The 21,153-nt window shown below is 38.4% G+C and overlaps 1 protein-coding gene across 12 annotated transcripts in view; it reads left to right on the plus strand.

Annotated features, from left to right (window-relative positions):
* Neil3 (nei like DNA glycosylase 3) overlaps positions 1-21,153 on the plus strand; it is a 124,748-nt gene that overhangs the window by 67,634 nt on the left and 35,961 nt on the right. For 5 of the 12 annotated variants that reach the window (XM_027391049.2, XM_027391050.2, XM_027391046.2 and 2 more), the window contains one exon: positions 10,289-10,486. In XM_027391049.2, coding sequence (XP_027246850.1) covers positions 10,331-10,486 — 156 coding nt within the window. In that variant the 5' untranslated portion in view covers positions 10,289-10,330. Of the gene's footprint in view, positions 1-10,288; positions 10,487-12,128; positions 12,210-13,630; positions 13,867-14,442; positions 14,599-21,153 lie in introns of those variants that run through there. The other 7 variants (XM_027391052.2, XM_027391054.2, XM_027391056.2 and 4 more) reach the window with 7 other exon arrangements.

The following is a 21,153-nucleotide window of genomic DNA, read 5'->3' on the forward strand; positions in this document are numbered from 1 at the left end:
AGTATTGTTCTTTCAAGGTCTGTGAAGAATTGTGCTGGGATTTTGATGGTGATTGCATTGAATCTATAGATGTTTTTGGTAAGATTGCCATTTTTTACTATGTTGATCCTACCTATCCAAGAGCATAAGAGATCTTTCCATTTTCTGGTATCTTCTTTAATTACTTTCTTTAATGAAGAGTCCCTATTCTAAACTACCATATTAACATAATCTCAGGTGAGTGTGAAAGGAGCCCACTATGAACAACAACTGGAATCCTGTCACTCAGGAAATTACTGTTTTTTAGAAGATCCCAAATCAAACTTTGTTTGTTTATATTAAAAAATATTTCCTTTAGGGGTTGGCTAGATGGTCTGTACTGAAAATAATTAAACTTAATAAGATAAAGATATCTTTTACCAATGCTGTTGTTTAATGATGTGAAAAAGGTAGTAGCCAATAACAAATGACAAGAAAATAATTATCATTGATAGTAAAGGGACCAGCCCCCCATTTCGGCAGCATGGCAGCCTAACATGTGCTTGCCTGACCTTGCCTTGGTCACCAGGAGGTCAGATGCTTGCCTCGTGGCAAGGAACCAATCAGAAGTTAGCTGGTGGTGCTATGCTTTACGGTTCTGGGTGTGCTTTTTGGACAAGAGCATAGCAATGATGCACAGAGCATAGCAATCACCCTGGGAGGGCCAATGGGCTATAACAACCAGTTGACCGATCAACACAGGGCAGCCCCAACAAGCCTGCAGGCACACCAATCCTGAGCCTGTGCGTACCCCTAGATACTCCCCTTAAGCTGCCCCATAACATCTCTATGCTGTGGATTCGAGGCGTCTTTACCAGCCATCCGCCATGGTGGATGGATGAAAGGCCCGAGCTAACATGGGGTTAGCTTGGTAAACAACTACAATAAAACCTCTTGCTGTTTGCATCAAGTTTTCTGGTGATTAGGGTGGCCTCAGTCCTGGGCTGAGATCCTAAGGGCCCGAGCCTCTGGGGAGTCTTTCCACAGGAACTGGAAAGAAAGAGATGAAATTATTGTCATTCATAGATAATAAAATGACTTTCAGTGAAAAAATCAAGAGGATAACCAAATTAATGTAGCATAAAAGTGGGGTAAGTGAAATTGATAGACACAAGATAAAGTTTAAAAATATCCTCATTCCAGAATGCACCAAGGAAGGAACTTCCAAAGAAATTAAGCAACCAAAAATCCTACCCCGCTATGACACATATGAATGCCAATGACCAGCATGGTACAATAACAGTACAGGTGCGATTGTGGCACATACACCTTGGTGGTAACCAACAGATCTCTAACTGGACTTAAGGCCTGCTCAACAAGAGGGAAACCATGCATGGTATTAGAAACATAGCTAACAACTTAGTGGGAGCAAAATCATGGTTGTTAGAGGAAAATATATGTTTTATACAATACTAGTCTTAAAATATTAGCTCCCCTAAAAGTTGACAAATAAAACCTTAGTCCCAATCTTTAGAGAGCAAGCCAAATCATAGTGTGGAACTTTGATAAATTCTATATTTACTTATTTATAAACTATGACTATGTACTTCATGTACCTTACAATAGGGGCTAAGAGCAGGAGTGCCCAAGATCAAGTTTTGAGAGTACCACTTTCTATCTATGTGAATTTATATACAAGTTACCCTTAACATGTACTTAATACAATCACTACAATTTAGTTGTAATTCTTTAATACTATTACACTGGTTTGAACTAGTATGTCCCCACCAAAGGGTAAATTAAAGGATCAATCCTTAAATTCATACAATTAGATGATAATGGTCTCTTTAAAATAGGGCCTAAAGGGGGGCGGGTCCTTAAATCTTTGAGGAATATGACCTAGAAGGAGATTTGTGGCTCTAGTCCCTCTTTCCCTTGCCAAGTCTAAGAAGGAATTAAGAGTAAGCATACACACAGGTAATAGAAAGATGGTGTTTAGGAGCCCTGGCTGTTGTTCTTTCAGAGGAGTGGGTTTCAATTCCCAGAACACACATGGTATTAAAAACCATCTGCAACTCTGGTTCCAGGGAATCCAGTTCCCTCTTCTGATCTCCTTGGGTACCACACACATGTGATGCACAGACATACATGCAGGTAAAACACCTGTACCCACAAAATAAATACATTTTTAAAAATAGGTATATATGGAAGTGCTAATATTTTCTTATTTTCCTCATTTACATATATTTCACAATGGAATTCAGAGCCTAATTAGTGAAGACTAACTAAAACTCTTATAGAAAATAATATGCTACACAAAATGTCAGTCTGAACCACCAAATAAGTAGGAACTAGGCCAATACAAAAGCATACTGTAGTCACAGTAAAACATAAAACTTTGAAGTTAATCAAATGAAACTTAATAAAGAGAGACACATTAATGTGGTAAAGCTATTAATTTTTCCAAAATTTATCTATAAATTTAATGTATTTATAATTAAAGTCTCATCAGAATTCAGTAGGAACTTGAAGTGGTTCTAAATATAACTTGAAAGTTTAAATAGTCATGGAAAGCTAAGCAATTTCAAGAAGAAAGACTAAAAGTGGAAACTCACTTTAAAAGATATCAAGTCATATTATAAGGCTTCAGTAAGAAAAACAGCATAGATTAAGCTGTGTGTGGTAGAGCATGCTTATAGTTCCAACTGCTCAGGAGGCTGAGGTGACAGGATCACTTGCACCCACAAGTTCACACAATACTATGTCAGAGGAATTTTATGTAGAGGGGACACAAGGTTAAAATGGCAATTTAGATGTTGACTTTGAAAGTTGACAACTACCACCTACACTCTTCTGTTCTTCAGAAAAATTATTGCAACTTACCTGCTCTTTTGCAACACTATGGGGTTCCTGTCAAACCAAGAAAGTGTCTAACTGTTCTCTGTTACTATGCATTCTACTGTTCTTTGGTAGTCTAATGTTAAAAGTTTCTCTTAATGTTCAGAACCTGGAGACTTTCCAGTAAATACCACTGAAAACACCTGCATATACTGCTCACTGCTGACAACTTCTTTCATTCAAAGGTTAAACAAAGAGTGCATTGAGAGAGAATGGATGTTATATACTTGTAAATATATTCAACTGACTTATGTAAAAGACAACTTTCCCAATGCTATACTGTTGCCTTTCTAGTTAGAAGTTTCCTCAAAGACCTTGAGAAGTTTCATAATCCAAAATATGTTAAAACATAACATATGGGCTTTGGGGTTTCAAAAGCCCATGTGGAGCCTAATTCCTTTACCTCCAACTTGGAGATAAGATTTAAACTGTTACCACTCCACCACCATGCCTGTCTATTCCTATGCTCTCCACCATGATGGTCACTGACTTACCCTCTGAAACTGTAAACAAAGCTCCTAATTATGAGCTTTCTTCTATAAGTACCTTAATCATGGTATTTTTTCACAGCAATAGAAAAGTAACTAAGACAGAGATTTTTTTTTTTTTTTTAGTTTGTCCACTAAACCATTTGAGTTGTTGAAAGAAACAAAAAAAAAAAAAACAAAAAAAAACAAAAACAAAAACAAAAAAACCATCTGCTTTGTGAGCCAGTGTGATATAATGGATATTGTTGAAACTATTTGGTTGACAATGGCTTGCCTGGTCAATCCCAAGTCTATAGCCTTGCATAAGCTATGGAGCCTCAGTGTGTCTCATTTTCTTCACTTGTAACAATAGTTCCAACCATAAAGGATTATGGGGAAGATGAAAGGAAAATGTTTATGAGACATTTTGACTATCACCTGACATTCAGAATCAATGAGAACATGGGATAATTATTAGGGAAATTTTGCATTAAAAATTCTCAAACGATTATGAATTCAGCACCACAAAGGAAAGTAAACCTCTGATGGGGGATGTCCTTATGTCATTCTGTATGCTATAAATACATATTTCTTTTTATTGGGTGATGAATAAATGCTGATTGGCCAGTAGCCAGGCAGGAAGTATAGGTGGGGTTACAAGCCTAGGAGAATGCTAAGGGGAGAAAGAGAGAGAGAGAGAGAGAGAGAGAGAGAGAGAGAGAGAGAGAGAGACAGACAGAGAGACAGACAGAGAGAGACAGAGACAGAGAGACAGAGAGATACAGAGACAGAGAGAGAGACAGAGACAGTCACCAGAGAAATACCATGTAGCTGCAGAGAAAGAAAGGGGACCTGGCATCACAATGAAGCCCAAGACTATGTGAAAATACATAGACTAATAGATATGGGTTAATAATTAAAAGAGAGCCAGTTAAATAGAAGACTGAGCCATTGGCCAAACAGGTTATAATTAATATAAGCCTCTGTGTGTTTATTTGGGACTGAATGGCAGTAGGACTTGGCTGGGACAGAAACTTCAGTCCACAAACCTCACAAGTCACTTGCAACTATGCTTGAGGAAGAATAAGAAAACCCACATCCAAACTACAGCTTCAGTTCATCCCACAGCTGAATGCTGTCCTGGATTTAAGTCTAGTGAATTTAGTAAGTCAGGACTCCAGATTATTACAACCCCCCAAATGAATTTAACTTTTCCTTATCCTAAATTATCTATGATACACTCACTAGTAATCTTTCTAATGTTTATCCATCTATACCCTATTTAACTATTACATTAATCACCATGACTCAAGTATAACCCATCTTTTCCCATATTAGCCTTATGAATTCTCTTAGTTGACCTTTTTCCTTGCCTGAAGCTCCCACTTCTTAAGACCACTCAATTCCCAAGTCATTTTTGAGCATTTCCCTTCAATCAATTCTCCACAATCTGTATCCTTTCTTTTTTTATATAATTTTTTAATTTGAATTAGAAAGATTATTTTACATGTAGACCCCAGTTCCCTCTCCCTCCCCTCTTCCCCTGCCCCCCAACTAACACCCTACCTATCCCATACCCTTTCTGCGCCCCAGGGAGGGTGAGGCCTTCCATAGGGGGTCCTGAAGAATCTGTCATATCCTTTGGGTTAGGGCCTAGGTCCACCCCCTTATGTCTAGGCTCAGGGAGTATCACTCCATGTGAAATGGGCTCCCAAAGTCCATTCCTATGCTAGGGATAAGTACTGATCTACTACAAGACGCCCATAGATTTCTGATGTCTCCTCACTGACACCCACGTTCCTGGGGTCTGGATCAGTCCTATACTGGTTTCCCAGCTATCAGTCTGGGGACCAAGAGCTCTCCCTTGTTCAGGTTAGCTGTTTCTGTGGGTTTCACCGGCCTGGTCTGGACCCCTTTGCTCATCAATCGTCCTTTTCTGCAACTGGATTCCAGTTCTGTTCAAGGTTTAGTTGTAGGTGTCTGCTTCTACTTCCATCAGCTGCTGGATGAAGGCATGTTTGTCTTTTTGTGACTGGGTTACCTCGCTCAGAATGTTTTCTTCTCATTCCATCCATTTGCCTTTGAATTTCAATTTCATTGTTTGTTTGTTTTTTCCATTGAGTAGTTAAGTAGTCCATTGTATAAATGTACCACATTTTTTCTATCCATTCTTCAGTTGAGGGGCATCTAGGTTGTTTCCAGGTTCTGGTTATTACAAATAATGCTGTGATGAACATCGTTGAACAGATGTCCTTGTTGTATGAATGTGCTACTTTTGGGTATATGCCTAAGAGTGGAATTGTTGGATCTTGTGGTAGACTGATTCCCATTTTCCTGAGGGATTGCCATACTGATTTCCAAAGTGACTGTACAAGTTGGCACTCCCACCAGCAATGGAGGAGTGTTGCCCTTTCTCCACATCCTCTCCAGCATAAACTGTCATTGGTGTTTTTGATTTTAGCCATTTTGACAGGAGTAAGATGTTATCCCAGAGTTGTTTTGATTTGCATTTCCCTGATGGCTAAGGATGCTGAACACTTTCTTATGTGTCTTTCGACCATTTTAGTACAGAATGACATGAAACCTGTTTTTCTTTCATTGCATTTTTTTCAAGTGGCATTATTTCTAACCACACAATAATGTCTTTACATGAATGGGTTCAACTCTGGAATTTTGTACCTCAGAGTCTAGCTTCAGAGTTCACACAGAACACGTTTGTTTGCCTGTTTGTTTGTTTTGTTTTTTGAGATAGAGTCTTGCTATATAGTTGAGATTGGCTTCAGACTTACTGTGTAGTTCTTACTGGCCTTGGATCTTCAATTGTCAATCCTCTCGCCTTAGCTTAGCTTCTCTAGTACTGGCATAATAATCGTGTGTCAACACACCCAGTGTCAAATAAATATGCTTTTTTTTTTCTTGGTAATGAAGCACTTCAAAATAAATTTGACATTTATGTTTGTCTTTCATCTATCTCTTTGTAGCAAATTCTTATACCATTTAAGCACTGTTTAAATTGGTACTGTAGAGGTGCTGTACTGGACTCCTTGAGGTCATAAAGTAAACTATCTTTCCCCATATATCAGGTCTTTTTAGTTTGATCAATGCCTTTGCTCTAAGTGAAAGAATTCTGCTAACGAAAAAATCAGAAAATTTGATTTTTGTTTCTATATTGGTCCACACATGCATTAGTTACTTGTGTTGGCAAGACACAATACCTAACCAAAGAACTTGGGGGATGGCAGATTTATTCTAGATCACAGTTTAAGTTTTCTAAATAGACTTATTTATTTTATTTTATATGTATGAGTGTTTTACACATGTATATATTTTCAGCATATGAATGCCTGTTGCCTAGGGAGGGGAGGCCAGAAAATGGGATCAGATCTGGAATTAGGGTATAGATTGTGAGATTCTGTATGGGTGCTTAGAATCGAACCTGGGTCTTCCAAGAGAGCAATAATTACTCTTAAACACTGCACTGTGTCTTAAGCCTCCCATTCTCATTGCTTTAAATGGTTCAAATCCACAGTTGCTTGACCTCATGTTTGAGCAGAACATGATGATGGCAACAGTGTGTGGAGGAGATATTTTACTTGATGAGGAGAGGAAGTACAATGGAGCCTGGAGGAGATCAAAGAAAGACATGCATTGAAAGAAATACTCTCTATGAACTACTGCCTCCAATCAGATCTTAATTTCTATAGTTCCATCACTTCCCAATAGTCTGTTAGTTTGGAATCATTAATGAATTAAATTATTGATTATACCAGTGCCCCAGGATCTAGAAATACCTTAGGCAGCTGATAATCCAATCAAGTGAACAATCAAAATTAATCATCATAATCAATTTCTCTACCTGTAAAATACTAATGATACCTAGTCTATGATACAAGGTTATTATGAAGGCAAATACATGTAAAATGATGTTTACAAATGGTTGGTTGTTGTTACTATAGTTACTAGATAGTTACTAGACTAATATAGTTACTATATAGTTACTAGACTAATAGGTCTAGTTACAGGTTTGCTGACCTTGTAGAGCAATTATATTAAAGGATAATTTTATGCTATCCAACTTCAATAACTGCAGGGTCTTAGCCCAACCACGGAAGGCTGAGCTGGGTCCGAGGAAAGGTAAGTGTGCTGCTTGCCCTTTTCCCAGCCACCCAGGATCCAGGAGACAATCAGATGCAGCAGGGAGTCTAGTCAAAGGGGAACTAGTTTGTTACCACACCATAAGCATCTTTTAAAGGAAAAAACTGCAGAGTGGGAAAACAGCCAGTCAATGGTTTTGAAAGGTCAGCCTATCATGTGCTTAGGTGCCTCATGTTTTACCTAGTGAACACCAGCTCTTCATGCAGTGACCTCATCTGGCTCAAACTAGACAACCAACCATCTGTTTTTGTAAATAACTCAGGATTTGGCCATCTGAGTTCCCCTCAGTGCCATCTTTGACTGGCTCATGTGCCCTACAAATAACATTATTTTAGGCAACATTAAATTTTACTTCAAATAAGTGATATTAAATATATAATATATATATATATATATATATATATATATATATATATATATATCTAACATGAAAAATATTTGGGGAAAGAAATCCAAATTTTATTTTTAAATTCTATGTTTATGGCATGTCTATTATGTGCCAAAGAATATTCTAGGGTTATAAAAGGCAAAAGGGTGAGCAGGATATTCATTTGTCATCAAGGATTGAGAGTCTATCCTCATGAAAACCCAGTACAAACACAAATTAATATAAAGGTGTTATGATGAATTCTCTGAAGGACCAGCAACGTAGCTCAAGAGACTCACTCTAAACTGTATCTGGAAAGACTTCAAGGGGAGATCATATAACTATTCTTTGAGATTTAAACATCAGTAAACTAGAATCAAGAGGAAGGTTTTAATAAGAAAACAAAACAAAAACCATTGACTGTCCAGACATTTGTGATGCATGACTGTAGTACCCAGGCTTTAAAGAATCCATCAACAGATCTGGGCTACATAGCAAGACTCCATCTCAGATAAATAAATGGTTAATATTGCTTGCCAACTTGACAAGATCTAGTATCAACCATGAGATAATCCTCTCTAAATACCTGTGAAGCATTTTCATCTTTTGATTAGGGGATTTGAAATGGGAAGATCACCATAAATGTCTACCTTCCAGTGGCCCAAAAATAAAGTCCAAGGAAAAAACTTTTCCTTTTTGGGGGGAGGAAGGGGGTTTCAAGACAGATTTTCTCTGTGGCTTTGGAGGCTGTCCTGGATCTCACTCTGTAGACCAGGATGGCCTTGAACTCACAGAGATCTACCTGCCTCTGTCTCCCGAGTGCTGGGATTAAAGGCGTGTGCCACCTCCGCCCAGCTACAGCTTCACTTCATGTCTTGTTGGCCTGGTCATCTACTCTATTGTTATCACTGCCACTGCTGCTGCCATCCTTCGTTGACATGGGAACCCAGCATGTTTGAGCTTCGAATTACCAAAGACCAGTGGCTCTCTGGGACTCCTCCTGGTCTTCAGCATCAGACTGGGGCTGCTAAGGTGTCCAGCTTCATCATGGTCTGAAAAGCTAAGGCTTCTCAGTCTCTTCAGTGTGAAGACAGCTACTGTTGAACTACCTAGTCTGTACTGTGTAAGCCAATTTAAAAAATATCCCCCTTTTATATAGTCATACTATTGGTCCCATTCCTCTGAATAAATGAATAAATAAATGGATAAAAATTTAATATTACTACGGAAAACACAGAAAGTACAAAGTATATTCTGGAAACAGAAAGTAGAACTGAGTTCCTTAACTATAGAGTTTTCCCAGAATTTGAAATGTTTATAGCTAAGTGTCTCCATGTAAATGAGCCCTGTTGGAAGTGGATCTCCTAGCTACAATCAAACCTACCTTGTAATCTTTAGAGAACTGTGACTCCAGAACCATACAGCTAGACTTTGCCAACTTATGACTCACAGATAATTTTAAATATGAAATGATGTCACTCCCTAAATAACAATAAACAATACAAAGGTGAAAAGTGAAAAGGCTCTTTTAGACTTTTCTCCATCCACGGACAGAAATCAGAGTTAACCAGAGTTCAGATGGTCCCGAGTCTGACGTAGACAACTATAACCGCTCATCTCTCCCACTAGAAAGCCACTAGACAAATCTCCGCATTAATTTTTCCACTTCAACTGTAGTACAGTTCTGGGCTTTTATGAAACTACAAAACTGACGTTGTTTTAACGTGTTATATTTCAGCTCAGACCGGAGTAAGTTCTCTGTAACTTACTGACTTTGCGGAGCGACTAGAATCATATATGAAGATGTATGTTCACCTTTGCTCAGTGTTGTGGATAGTTTCAAAAACCATGTAATGCCCTCAAATGTATATAGAGTCCTTCTTTATGAAAAGGGGAAAAGGTCATATTAACATTTCCTCAGTGCATGTTAAAAAAATGGAGGTATGGTTTTGAGTGCAGCACACTTAGCTATCTGAAAGTGACTAAGTCTTTAATACAGACAATATTGTTTGTCTCCTAAAAACAGCCTCTCAGTTTTTGTCCTGACTCGGCGGCTCAGACTCAGGCTTATCAAGCATATTTAGAGGTTGTTTTAGGAAAAGTGCAACGGGCTGTGTTGCTGAAACTTAGTTGCTAAGTTTTCAAGTCCCAATTCCCGCGTTCTTACATTAACCCTGGTTCTTTGAGCTCCTTTCACTGTCCACAGGACCCAGATGGAAATGTGTGCGACCCGAAGCGCGCAGGATGCAGTGGCCTGCAGGTTTCCGGGAAGGAGTCGGCACCCCTGGGCGGGGCATGGACGCAAATGGGCGGGGTTAGGGTGTTGATGGGCGGGACCAAGGGCCCCTGGCGCGGCGGGGCGGGGCGGGACGCGCGGGAGATTTGAACTTTGATTCGGCCTGGTCTGTGATCCAGGAAGTTAAGTTGCCTGCTTGTTTTTCAGTTTGGCTTTGCAGCCATCAGGAGCTCAGGGCGGCCTACAGAGATGGTGGAAGGGCCAGGCTGTACCCTGAATGGAGAGAAGATTCGGGCGCGAGTGCGGCCAGGCCAAGCTGTGACCGGCGTGCGGGGAAGAGCGCTGCAGAGCCTGGTGGGCCCTGCCTTGCCCCCCGCAGCCTCTCAGGTTGAGGTCTCTTCCCAGGTGAGTCAGTCCTATGAAGTGGAGTGCGAGCAGAAACACCCTGTTTCTGGGTCCCATGGTATCTGCATCTACTTTGGTCCCGGTGTTCTAGGGCCTGTGTTTCTCAGTATTTATCGTTAAGAAGTGAGTCCTAGCCTGAAGGGGCTAACAATGTTCGATCCATGGGAGGTATTTTGTTTTTTTGACAAGCCGCCTCTGTGAGTCAGTCCTCAAAAGATGTTTTCTGATCTTTACCGTCTACTTTAACTGACAATCCCGTCAGGTTTGTGCAAAGTCTGGTGTTTTCCTTCACATCGTTGGACTGACCTTTTAGCATAAAGTTGTAGCCCTTCCGCTTGCCTAAAAATCTGCAGTTGATAAGTAATATATAATTCTAAAATTGCACATGGAAAATTTAGCACTAAATTCTCACTCAGCTGAATATTGCCATCTAATGAAGGGGCAGTGAAACCTAGTTCAGGCGTCCGTAAGTGAATTTATTTCTTTTTAAAGTAAATTGTAGCACAGCTTCTTGCCACTCAGGCGTACATTGCAGATGGCTGGATAGTCATTTGGTAAGAACTTAGAATTGTACTAAAAATATTCTGATTAAACTATCATGCTTTTAAAGCCCTTTAGATGTGCAGTTGATTGTGTTTCATGGGTACACGAAATATTGTGCTGTACTTCAATTTCTCTTGCAAAGCTTCCTCATCACCTTTGGTCTAGGAAAGGAGTTTTCTGTTATGAAATTAGCATATGTTCCCAACTTGAAAGACACGAGGAAAACATATTTTCAAGCTGAGAAAAAAAGAGAAATGTTTTGGATCTGTTAACAGTTGCGTTTCCATTTATTTTGACTTCATATGTCAGCAAGTGCTCTGTACTTTTTTAAAATTAGCATGTTTCTCAAAATTATTTCAGAGTACTACAGAAATCTATGTTAATCGTTTCTCTAAAGTATTAATGTTGATGAAGATCACTCATTCAGCAAAAATTTTGAATACTCTTAAAATAACAAAGTACAGGGAAATAACTGTTCTTATACTGTAGTTGGGAAAATGCATAGCTATTCAGTAAATGATAACATGAAGGATTAGGAATTGACATGTTTTCAGAGGAAGTATGTGGTTCTCTGATAGGACATTGGGAGAAACCAGAGAAATCTCCCTTGGGAAGGTAACATAGCTGATATATGAAGTGGGCATGGGAGATAGAGAGTTCCTGGAATGAAGATGAGGCAATATGCAGACAAATAGCACAGAAGGGTCTGAAAGAAAATCAGTGTGTGTGTGTGTGTGTGTGTGTGTGTGTGTGTGTGTGTGTGTGTGTGTAAAAGAGGAAGATAAGAAGGTGGTTTGATATTGAAGTTGATCGGCAGATTATAAAGAACTCCATATACCGAATGTGGGACTTGGATGTTTTTGAGTTTAATTTTATTTTTTGTAATTGTTTATGGTTGTGTGTATGTGTCACAACATAGGTTGGGACCACTTGCAGGGTTCTATTTCTTTCTCCAGTGTGGGTTCCAGGAACCAAACCAAACTGATATCTTTGGCCTTAGGTGCCTTGACCTGCTGAGCCATTTCAAATACTTCACATTAAGGGCCTTTTTCTTTGTCTTAGGCATTTTGACAAACCTTGCTTGAATTGTAGTCAGATTTCTTTACACTTTGTATAGAACCCTGTATATTGAAGAAGAAAAACCTGGAAGAAATCTCAAGTAAACTTTGCAGTGATCCAGGTGAGGAGCTTGGGCTCAGATGCTGATGGTAGAGATTAAGTGAAGAAAACCAGCCACTGTGTTATAAGTGAAGACTGTAGCACTTAGCAATGCCTAAGTTATGAACATCCTCACTGATACCATGATTTGCATCAGTCAACACTAATGTTTTGTTATGTACTCTGTGCTAGTCACCAGGAAAATAAAAACCAGATAAGATTCCAATTGCCAGAAACCAAGTTTATGTTTTAAATGATCGTCTCACTGGTATTTAGGCAAAATAGTACTAACCATTTCTTCTAAGTTTATTTTGATTACCTGTGACAAAACCCTGAATACTGTTAGTCATGAGAAAGAGTAATACCACAATAAAGATAAACCAGATGCTACAGAAAAGGAATATGGGAACTCAAGGTGAATTTAAATCAGCTCAACACTGTAATGTGTAGTGAGGTGTTGGGCCAAGGTTTGGTCTGCCTCCAGACTCCAAAAGAAATACTCTTACATATGTTATAGCAACTCAGTAATAAAAGGTTCAGTAATAGAGTGGTTAACGAAATGGCACACCATAAGGCCCTATATGTGATAGCTATTTCTTATTAACTGAAGAACTATGACCTTGGGTGTTGGAGGTGTCCTCCACCATTTACATTTTGTTCACCTCAGTCAATTATCTGCTCTGATAATTCTCTTCATTCCTGTGTTCAGATGGCACCAAAGAGTGCATCTTGATAACCTAATATAAGTGCTTTATTAATGGTTGAGCAATGATTAGAGTCCCTTGGCAACAGTACGCACTAAGCTATATTCCACAAATAAATAGCCCTGCATTTAAAGCTATTATGGATAATGACTTAAATAGAAAGAAGAACTAATTATTGGAATAGAGCCTGGTGATTAGGATGAAGGATCTGCTTCTATTGACATTGAATTGAAAATCAATATGGAACTACTGATGTTGTGGCTTTCGCTGAAATTCTAAATACTCTCTTGTGGCTGCATTTTCTGGGCCTTTGATCTAAAAAAGCATAATAATAACCTTTGTAAATATCAACAGTCTTTTGCATTTGAGAGGGATGTTGGATCTACACTAAATTTTATTAAAATATGGACCATTGTCACAAACTTCTGGCAAGATCATTATTGTAACAGATGATCCCCTGCTTCTTAGGCATATATGCCAAAGAGCTAAAGCTATTTAATGTTTCTGCTGCTGCCTTGAAATGATTAGTTTTCTCAAAGCAGCATTTAAAAATAATTGCATACTGTATTCTTTACAGTACAATAAATATGAAAAAATAACAAAGGAGAGCTAAAGAAATATTAAGTGGCCATTTAAAATAAAAGATTTGAACTTCAGATAATCATTCCAAAAAACAAGCAAAATGTCTTCCCCCAGGAGCTACTGCCAGAAGGAACCACTTAATCTGTTTATTTTCTAGCATTTCTCTTTGTTCTAGTTTAAAGTCCATAGAAAATCACTAATTCCCTCCGCCGCCCTGTGACAACCATCGTCCTTATTTTGAAGAACACTTGCTGTAGAAGATCTTGGCATCTGCCAGTCATCCACACGCTGTATTACTTTTCTAAGTTGTGGCCCACTGTCTTGTCAGTTTAAAATCAAGCAACCGTTTAAGCACATTTCATCAAACTCTGCGGGAGCTTGTGGGACCTTATGGTAAGAAAAAATATCAGAATGTAAATGAATGTGTTCAGCTAATGAGCTCTGAAGAGTCAATCTTCCAATTATAATTGTTGGGTAGATATGGTATTTTAGTGAAATCAGTGTATAATCTGCATGTGTTTTTTTAAATCCCTTCCCAAAAATGAAACAGTGTATGCATAAACATTCATTGATTTGAAACATGCACTGGTTGTTGTGATAATTCCTTGAGATCTCATACATGTACTTAATATGTTGCCTACATTTAGTCATTTGTATGATACTTTAGAGCATCGTGAACAGGCTAGGCATTTAAATATGAGTTGAATGATGGAGAAAAGCCAGACTTGGAATAATGTAAATGGCTAAGTATTTTTTAAAGAGTCTGTCTGGAGTCTCTTATTATGACTTTGTGAAGCTTTAGTTGTGTGTGTCATTTGGAGACATGTATTGCTACATCAAAGTACAGAAGCCCCATAGTAAAAGTCTCCCTGTGTTCAAAGTAGAAAAAAAAATACATGTTTTTCTTGCCTTTTATTTGAAAGGATGAGCTAATCAAATATGTAAAAGGGTTTCCTATATATTTTATAGGGCATGCATCAGATACTTCTTGCCTTTTAAGTGGACACTGATAATGACTTCTCCAGAGACTTAAGGTCATCATTATTATTATTAGACCCAGCATTACACTGACTCAAGAAAAGAAAGAGTGATGAAGTAAATTCTATTTTTCTACAGATGAGGGTGGTGAGTTGTCTATGGCTGTTGTAGCTTTGACCCAGCATTGTTTCAGATGCTGGAAAGAACATCTGGTCATTGTTACTTTTGTCACATCCTCACCTGGAGATGTTTTCCTCACATCTTACTTTATTTGATGGAGTGTAAATTAGAGGACCTAAAATCTCTTAGCTTAGTATTTAGCAAAATAAGCATTTTTATGATTGCTCCTCTTTTTCTTGGACACAGCAGACCCATTTATGTTAGAATATGTTAGAATACCCTCTTCTTTTATGGAGAGTTCGTGTTTCCTTGATATCATCAGGTGAAGTACAGTAAATTTAGCCTTTGTGAAAGTTCTCAAGAGTGTAGAACATGTTTCCTGTATGGTCCTAAAGACATTATTTTAGATCTTAGGAATCATTTTAAAATTAGGGTTTTTAAGGATTTAGATTGATAGATAAGTGACCTATAATTTTAAAAAGTATATTACTGAGACGATGAAAGTGAATAGGACATTCTCAATGGCAACATTATACAACTGAATGAGAGTCAAAACATTTGTCTAGGAAAGTCTTATTTTTCTCCGAAAAGTTCATCTTCCTGGTTCACCCACGGATAGGCAAGATAAATGGTAATCAGCACAATAAATCATGTGCTGTCTCTGAAAATATATGTTGTTTTGAAGATTTCCTATTATTAAGCCACTTGAAAATGGGAAGGTGAACCCTACTCAATCATACTTAAAATTGTGGCCAAGGAGATTTTCATCTCTATTTCAGACAAAGAAAGAAAAGGTCCAAATGTTCAAATAACACAGTAACAGGATTATAAGGGTCAACATGAGAAAGTCAAATACATATTGGGCAATTGTGTATAGTTATAGCAAAGATAATAGCCTTCTGGAAATTAATTTCTGAATTTGTCTGGGCAGTAGAAGCTTATAGAAAGAGGTGATAACCTTAGATTCCATGGCAGGACAACTGAGTATCTTGTAAATATCTTTGGTTTATTGCAAAAGCCTTGCCCAGTCTGTATGCAGAAACTCACGAAATGTGATGGTGAAGAGGAAGCAGTCAGAGATGTTTGAAGGGACTTGTGAGAGATAGTCAAGGGTAGTGGAAATTTTTATGTTTTCCCAAGTGTTCTGTATAGTTGATTATTTAAAAGTGACATGTCTTGGGCAAAGCACCTGCATAATGGATAACCCAAATTTAAGAATGATCTTTGCATGTCACTTTCCTCCAAGAATGATGTATCTGGGTATGCTTTGTAAAGTGTGTTTGAATAGCAAATGGACCTGTCAGAAAGGGTAAGGCACAGCGGGATGGGGTTCTTTGGGAATGGTTGCTGAGCATGAATTGATCTGATTGGAAAAGGTCACATAAAGTCTAAAGTTCTCTTTACTTTATGGGACATTTGAAGGAGTGGTCATGGAACTTTACTTCCAGGTAGCATTTGATAGTCAAGTGAACTGTGTTCCTTCTACTGCAGATCATTAGAAAATAAAAGATTGGTTTTTGCTTTTCCTTCTCTCTTTTTTTGTCAAGAAATTTTGGTAATGGTAATTGTAAGAAGGGCATGGTGGTAGAGACAGTAGCCCTATATTTTAAATCCAGCTCTGGTTTTAGGAGGGAAGGGACGGAGGGTCTATTTAATTCCATGAAAGTTACAAATCTCCCCAGACACCATAGAAAACCCTTGGGGAGATTAGCTAAACAGAGTCACTGTCTCCAGGGAACTTGTATAGATAGGGTAGAAATACAAGTCACAATGAGACAATAATTCAGTGTAATAAGTACCATGGCAGTGGATAAGCACACAATCTGCTAAGTGTGGCCAGCAGAAAGCCTCACGATTATTCAGCTCCCTAGGTAGGCAATAGGAAAACATGAGAGCCAGAGAGGTTCATAAACTATATATTTATATATATGGAAGGAGTTATGTCAACATTTCCCTTTAATTCCTAAATACCTCATTAGGTTAAAAAAAAAAAAAGCCAATTCTTTTAAACATATTCAAGCTAAGGTCATACAGCACCTGTGGCTAGATGACTTTCTTCCGCACTGAAGTCATTTGATAGTTTCAGGTCATTGTTTTCCCATAAATAAATATTTTCCCCATCTCTGTTCACCACTCTGCCTGCCCTTCTGTTACCACCTACATTATACTTTTGACATTCATTGGGCCATAAACATTTTTTCAACATGGTAGAACCTTTAATTTCATAGCTGTTTTCAATTTTTCTTGGATGTCATAATGTATATTGTTTTTAACTGTGAAGGATAGGCTAAAATACCAGTGGAGCCAGTGAGACGTGTATTACACCTTTAAGAGTTTTGTTTGAGTCTCTCTGAGGCTCTCTCAGCCACGACAACATATTTCACTTTTCACTGACAGCTGTGTGAAGATATATAATGGTCTCATGCATTTTAAGTATATTGGCCTTTATATTTTTGGATTCCTCCTCCTAGGCACAACAGAATTGATTTGCAAGGGCATATGGTCTCCTCCGAGTTGTTAATAAGTGAGTGGAATTGTAAAGGTTTGAAGGACAATCCATGAAGGTTTTGTCTTATAATACTAAAAGGATAAAATTTTCACATTTAGATCTTTCTACAGTTTCTGTTAGTTAACAGTAGATATACTAATGGATACTCTAAGACAATCCTGCTGCCTTGAGTAATTAAACCAAGTGTATGTTTATGTGTATGTGTAGGGGTATATAGGGAAACAAAAATTTGTTGAAATCAACCTCTCAGTGTGATGTTTTATGTGCCCTTCATAGACTATACATGGAACCATATTCTCCACCTTGTATGTTCTACATAGTCAGTTAGCACGTGGTTAGAAATTACCTGAGAAAAATCTAGAATAGTATCAGTGTGAAGATGATTGGATTTCTCCCTCACAGGTATCATTGTAGCTATGGGTATTTCAATATTGGGGCCAAAAGTTCAGACATCTATTAAAACTCATATTTTCCATTTTCTTTTCTATAGGATGATTCTGAGATATATGTCTGAATATAGTCATTTAGATTGAAAGATACCTAAAATTAGATATGAATTTTAATATAAATATTTTTATTATCCAAGTACAAAAATAAACAGTGGAACATTGCTTCTGAATTCAACTTCAGTGTTCTGGCAGTGGGACAGTTGTCCTTATAGAATATAAAGTATCTGTCAGATATTGGCCATATTTTCAGAATCTGTAAGATTTTAAAAAAAATCACGAGAGTTATATCTAGCTAAGTACAGATTAACTAGGTAAATGACTAAGCATTTTCTTTCAGTGAGATTAGGACTATTAATTGGTGAGATTTAGTTGGGATAACTAGGCGTGCCTTTTGTGCTATCCAGTGAGATTTCAAGGCCATCCTTTTCATAGATGTTTTGGCATATTTCAAATGAGAGGATGGAGCTAGTAATGCCATTTGTCTGAGGACATTCGCTTCAACCAGAGAATGATGAGATGGACCAATGTTATCACATGCTACACCTAATTCTTGAGGGTCCGGATTCCTGTATTACGCTTAGTATATGGTCTTGTTTCCTTGTTTACTCAGAAAACTTAATCAGTAGATAAATAGTGCAGCCTGACTTTATACTGACTCCCCTTTATACCTGTATCATCTGCCCTCCATCCTGATATTAAGTTGCATGTCTCTTTCAAGACCAAAATACTGTGTGACCTTGAGCCTTCTCTTCTTGCTCACTAACGATGGTGCTGTAGGGCTCTGCTGCCTGATCACTTTTCACTGCTGAATCTTTCCCATCAGTGTGCACACATGAATCATCTCAAAATGAACAAAATTTTGCTTATTCTGTACACTTTGGGAATTCATTCTGCCTCCCCGAAGTAACTCCTGATTTCTATGATGCTCTAGTGGGGTATTTGCCATTCTCCCATCTCTAAATCGCTTCCTATGAATTACTCCTGTGTGGCTGAGTACAGGGTCCAGGCTTAGACTTTGTCTTGGTTTGTCAGCAGCCATTGAAACACCCTCTTCTCAAAATGTTTTCCATGTGCTCCTGGGATGCCAAACTTGTGGGCTTTTGCTATTGGCTTGCTACCTGTCTTCCTGGTTCCTCTGTGGCTTGTGCTCTTTCCCCTGACACCATAGTTCTTCTTCCTCCCAACAGCTTAACTCCGGAGTACCCTATACCTTTGTTGTACCTGTGCTATGTACCTGACCATAGTCCCATCCATCTCGTCTAACATCAGTTTTTAGACAGTATCTACAACTTTGATGTTTTCCTAATGGACACTTCAACTTTTTTTGTTTGTTTGTTTTGTTTTCTGAGACAGAATTTCTCTGTGAAGCCTTAGCCGTCCTCCAGCTCTGAGACCAGGCTGGCCTCGAACTCACAGAAATCAGCTTGTCTCCTGCCAGCCTGGTCCTACAGCCTCATCAGCCCCAAATGAACACACAAATGGTATATTAGTTATAAATCTGTTGGCCAACGATTAGGGCTTTTTATTTGGCTAGCTCTGTCTTAATTACTAATCCATAAATACTAATCTGTGTATTTCTACATAGTCTTATCTTTCCAGAGAATGCCTGATTTGCTTCCTCTCTTGCCCAGCTCACATGATGACTCTTCCTCTGCCTACAAATCCCAGAATTCTCCTCGTCTCCTAGACCCACCTATCTTGCTGCCCTAATGGCCATCAACCAACAGAATAAACATATGCAGAAGGACTCTCTGCTTCCTGTGTGCTGAGGGTAAAGACATGCACCCTCACCACCTAGCATCAGACATTTCAACTTAGCATGTCTAAAACCAAACCCACTTTTTCTGTCATATGTGTTTTCATCAGATCTCTCTGGGACTTTCCTGTTTTGTATTATTCAGGCACCAGACTCCTGTTCCTCATTCAATTTATCTGCAAATACTTAATGTTTGACTTTGAAAACATTTTAAAAGTTTGGCCATTTTCAGTATGCTATATCTCACTCATCCAGATCCCTGTGTTTCTTAGCTAGATCTTTGTGGTTGTCTCATAAATAATATCCAAACTCTTACCTTCAATTCCTTTAGCCAAAATTCTATCCAACAGCCACTGAGTGATACTAATGTAGATCATATTTTTGCTGTACTCCATTAGGGAGAAAAAGCCACTCCTTACATTGGACCTTGGGTCACACAATCTGATTCCTTTTATATGTCAGATCTCACTTATCTTTTCCCACTAGTTCTCTGTGCAGTGGCCACCCTCGCCTGGGACACAAGAAAGACATTGCGCTCTTATTCCTTTTTCCAAAGCCACAACTCAATCCCTTATCTCATTTAAAACTTGGTCAAATGCCTTCCCCTTTGACTTTATTTAAAACTGCAACTGGCTGCACCCTCCTGGCAATCTTGTACTCCAAATCTCTATTTCTTTTTGAAATATCCCAAGAAACTGTTCTCATGCTCCTCTCCCAGTCTTTCCCTATGAGAGCATGAGCTCATTTGCCCACCTTCTAGAACACAGTCTAGACTATTCCAGGAAGTCAATAAACTTTTCTGAAATGAACTAATCCAATTAAACAGTCATGAATCAGCCATTTCTAATGGAAAGAGTTGTCTTCGTAGATGTCATGTGCCACTTTGGTTGTCAGAGAGCATCAGCTGTAGACAAAGCAAAGAGAATGACATGAACTGTCAGAGCTGTTGGCTTCTACAGTTTTTACGTAAATGATGTAAAGTCTTGTCAAAGCTGTTAATGTAGCAATTTGAGGAGACTTCACATGAGACAATTAGGACTCATTTACTATTTTATTCAGTGTTGTGACAGCATCCGAGTTTTTGCCAAGAGCCATTATAAAGCAAGGTGAAGTCAGAACTGGGTGAAGGAAAGAAAGAAAAAAAAGTATGGGCAGGGAGTAAATGGTAGAAAGAACCATCTAATTATGTGAGTTATGTAGGGAAAGGACATGGTATAGAATCCTAAAGTGAAAAACAGTAAAGCGGCAGTTAACGGAAGCATTTGTAATTGACCAGATATTGGGTAGATGTTAAGGTTGGTGTTTAACTTGTAAAAATATTGGGCCAAATGAGCTTAAAGCACAAGTAGTTATTTCCTTTTGAACCAAGAACTTGGGAAACATGCTAGGCCTGAGTGTGTGTGTGTGTGTGTGTGTGTGTGTGTGTGTGTGTGTGTGTGTGTGTGTTGCTAAGTGGGATATGATTCATCACTGACATTCTGCTGGAAGCCCTAATAGAGCATTTCAGAGAGTATGGTTAAAAGCAGATACTAATGAAGAATTTATAGGGCTCAATAAAAGAGAGTTGACATTGGAATGGCGAAGAAACAAGGTTCTGAGACATGAAAATTTAAAATGACAGTAAGACTTTAAATCTGGGATCCCAAAGTGTGACCTAATCTGTACAGAGACAAAAGTTATTCCTAAAAGATCTATGTCTGCTCTGTATTTCATCATCTTAAAAGTTTCCTGGCTAGTTTAAAGAACTTTGTACATACTAATTGGTTGCTATGGAAACCTACCTTGAAATCTGCTATTGTAGTCTATGCTTGGCTTGAAGTATATATAAGTGGCTTAGAGACTCCAGGAGACAAAAAAGCAAGACTCTT

This window comes from Cricetulus griseus, assembly GCF_003668045.3.
Source record: "Cricetulus griseus strain 17A/GY chromosome 1 unlocalized genomic scaffold, alternate assembly CriGri-PICRH-1.0 chr1_1, whole genome shotgun sequence".
NCBI classification, from domain to species: domain Eukaryota; kingdom Metazoa; phylum Chordata; class Mammalia; order Rodentia; family Cricetidae; genus Cricetulus; species Cricetulus griseus.